General features: G+C 45.5%; 1 protein-coding gene across 1 annotated transcript in view; it reads right to left on the reverse strand.

The window, feature by feature from the left end:
* Positions 1-1496, reverse strand: part of gmds (GDP-mannose 4,6-dehydratase) — a 320644-nt gene that overhangs the window by 70418 nt on the left and 248730 nt on the right. Inside the window, exon 10 of the mRNA XM_037697811.1 lies at positions 352-420. Within this exon, the coding sequence (XP_037553739.1) occupies positions 352-420 (69 nt within the window). The remainder of the gene's footprint in view (positions 1-351; positions 421-1496) is intronic.

The following is a 1496-nucleotide window of genomic DNA, read 5'->3' on the forward strand; positions in this document are numbered from 1 at the left end:
TGTATACATATAACATATATATATATATATATATATAATTGCTTTATAAAAAGCTATATTTAAATTTCTATAAAAGATAAATATTTATTCTCACTGTTTATACAAGTTATTGCTGATAGACGCTTCTTCATTTCTCATGAACTTTTAAACATCTTATTTTTAAAATAATGTTAATAAATAATCTACATTTGTAACACGAAGACATTTCTGCTTAAAACGAAAATATATGTCTGAGTGTTAAATATATATATTTTAATGGTTTTATTATTTGATATGAAATAGTTTTAATATGTCAGTGTTGTGCATGTTAATCCGGCTCAGCCAGGTGTGTTTCAGACCAAACTGACGCACCTCAAAGGTCACCTTCGGCTTCCAGCCCAACCTCTCATACGCCTTGGTGCTGTCGCCCTGCAGGAAGTCCTGTTAGGAAGGAAGGATAGAAGCCAGGGAAGAGAGGAGAAAGGAGGAGAGAAGGGAGAGGAGGAGGAGGAGGAGGGGTGGGGAGGAAAAACAAATAATCTGTCATGTCTGATGTGAAGGCAGCGAGTCGGAGGATCCTGCAGCTGGACAACATGAAGACGTTTTCTGATTCTGCTCGACTTCGAAACTCTTCATCTGAATGCAGGACGATGGAGGGCGATGATGACACCCCCCCCCCCCCCCCCCCCCCCCCGGGGGGGCCCGCCCCCCCCCCCCCCCCCCCCCCCCCAATCACCACCACCACCACCATACACACTCTATCTCCTCTCCTGGGGAAACAGGAGGTCACAGAGTCTTGCTGGCCATCAATCCCCCCCTCCCGGCTCCCCACCTCGGATCCGTCCAGACAGCCCTCGTCGGTGCCAGAGCATGATGAATTGTGGGACTCTGGTGGTGTAACCCCCAGCCCAGGACCCCCCACTCACCCTCTCCTCCAACCCCTAACTCATTTCTCCCCCCGGTGTGCTTTGCTCCGGGTTCAACATCCAGTTAGACCCGGCTTCAGACCACCAAAGAGACCAAATAAGAGCCTCTCTCTCCTGATGTTTTTAAAGCTCCCCGTCTTTCTTTCACTTTGATTTCCACGTTTCTGGGATTTCTTCCCTCTCTCCTTCATCTCCACGTCAGAAACAGGAATGTTGTCAACAAGAAGTCCAACAAATAAAGTTTTTAATCCTTTTCAGAGCCGAGACCTTCTGTTCACCAAACCTCGAGTTCAATCTGAGACTTTTCCTTCTTTTAGAAGTAACAGTTACTCAGATTACCGTGGTAAAAACGTCTGGTTGTCTCGAGTCAAGATAAAATAATAAATCCTAAAGAATATAATAATAAAGGCCGCGCACATCAAGAAAGAGTTCACAGGAAGTGTTGAGCTGGACGGGATCCACAAGACAAGATCCAGCATGCGTGCACATTTTACACATCTCACATGATGTAATCTGGATGTGATCACCGGGTTTAAAGACGACAACACACACACACACACACACACACACACACACACACACACACACACA

This window comes from Nematolebias whitei, chromosome 3 (assembly GCF_014905685.2).
Source record: "Nematolebias whitei isolate Nwh7 chromosome 3, NemWhi1, whole genome shotgun sequence".
NCBI lineage: Eukaryota > Metazoa > Chordata > Actinopteri > Cyprinodontiformes > Rivulidae > Nematolebias > Nematolebias whitei.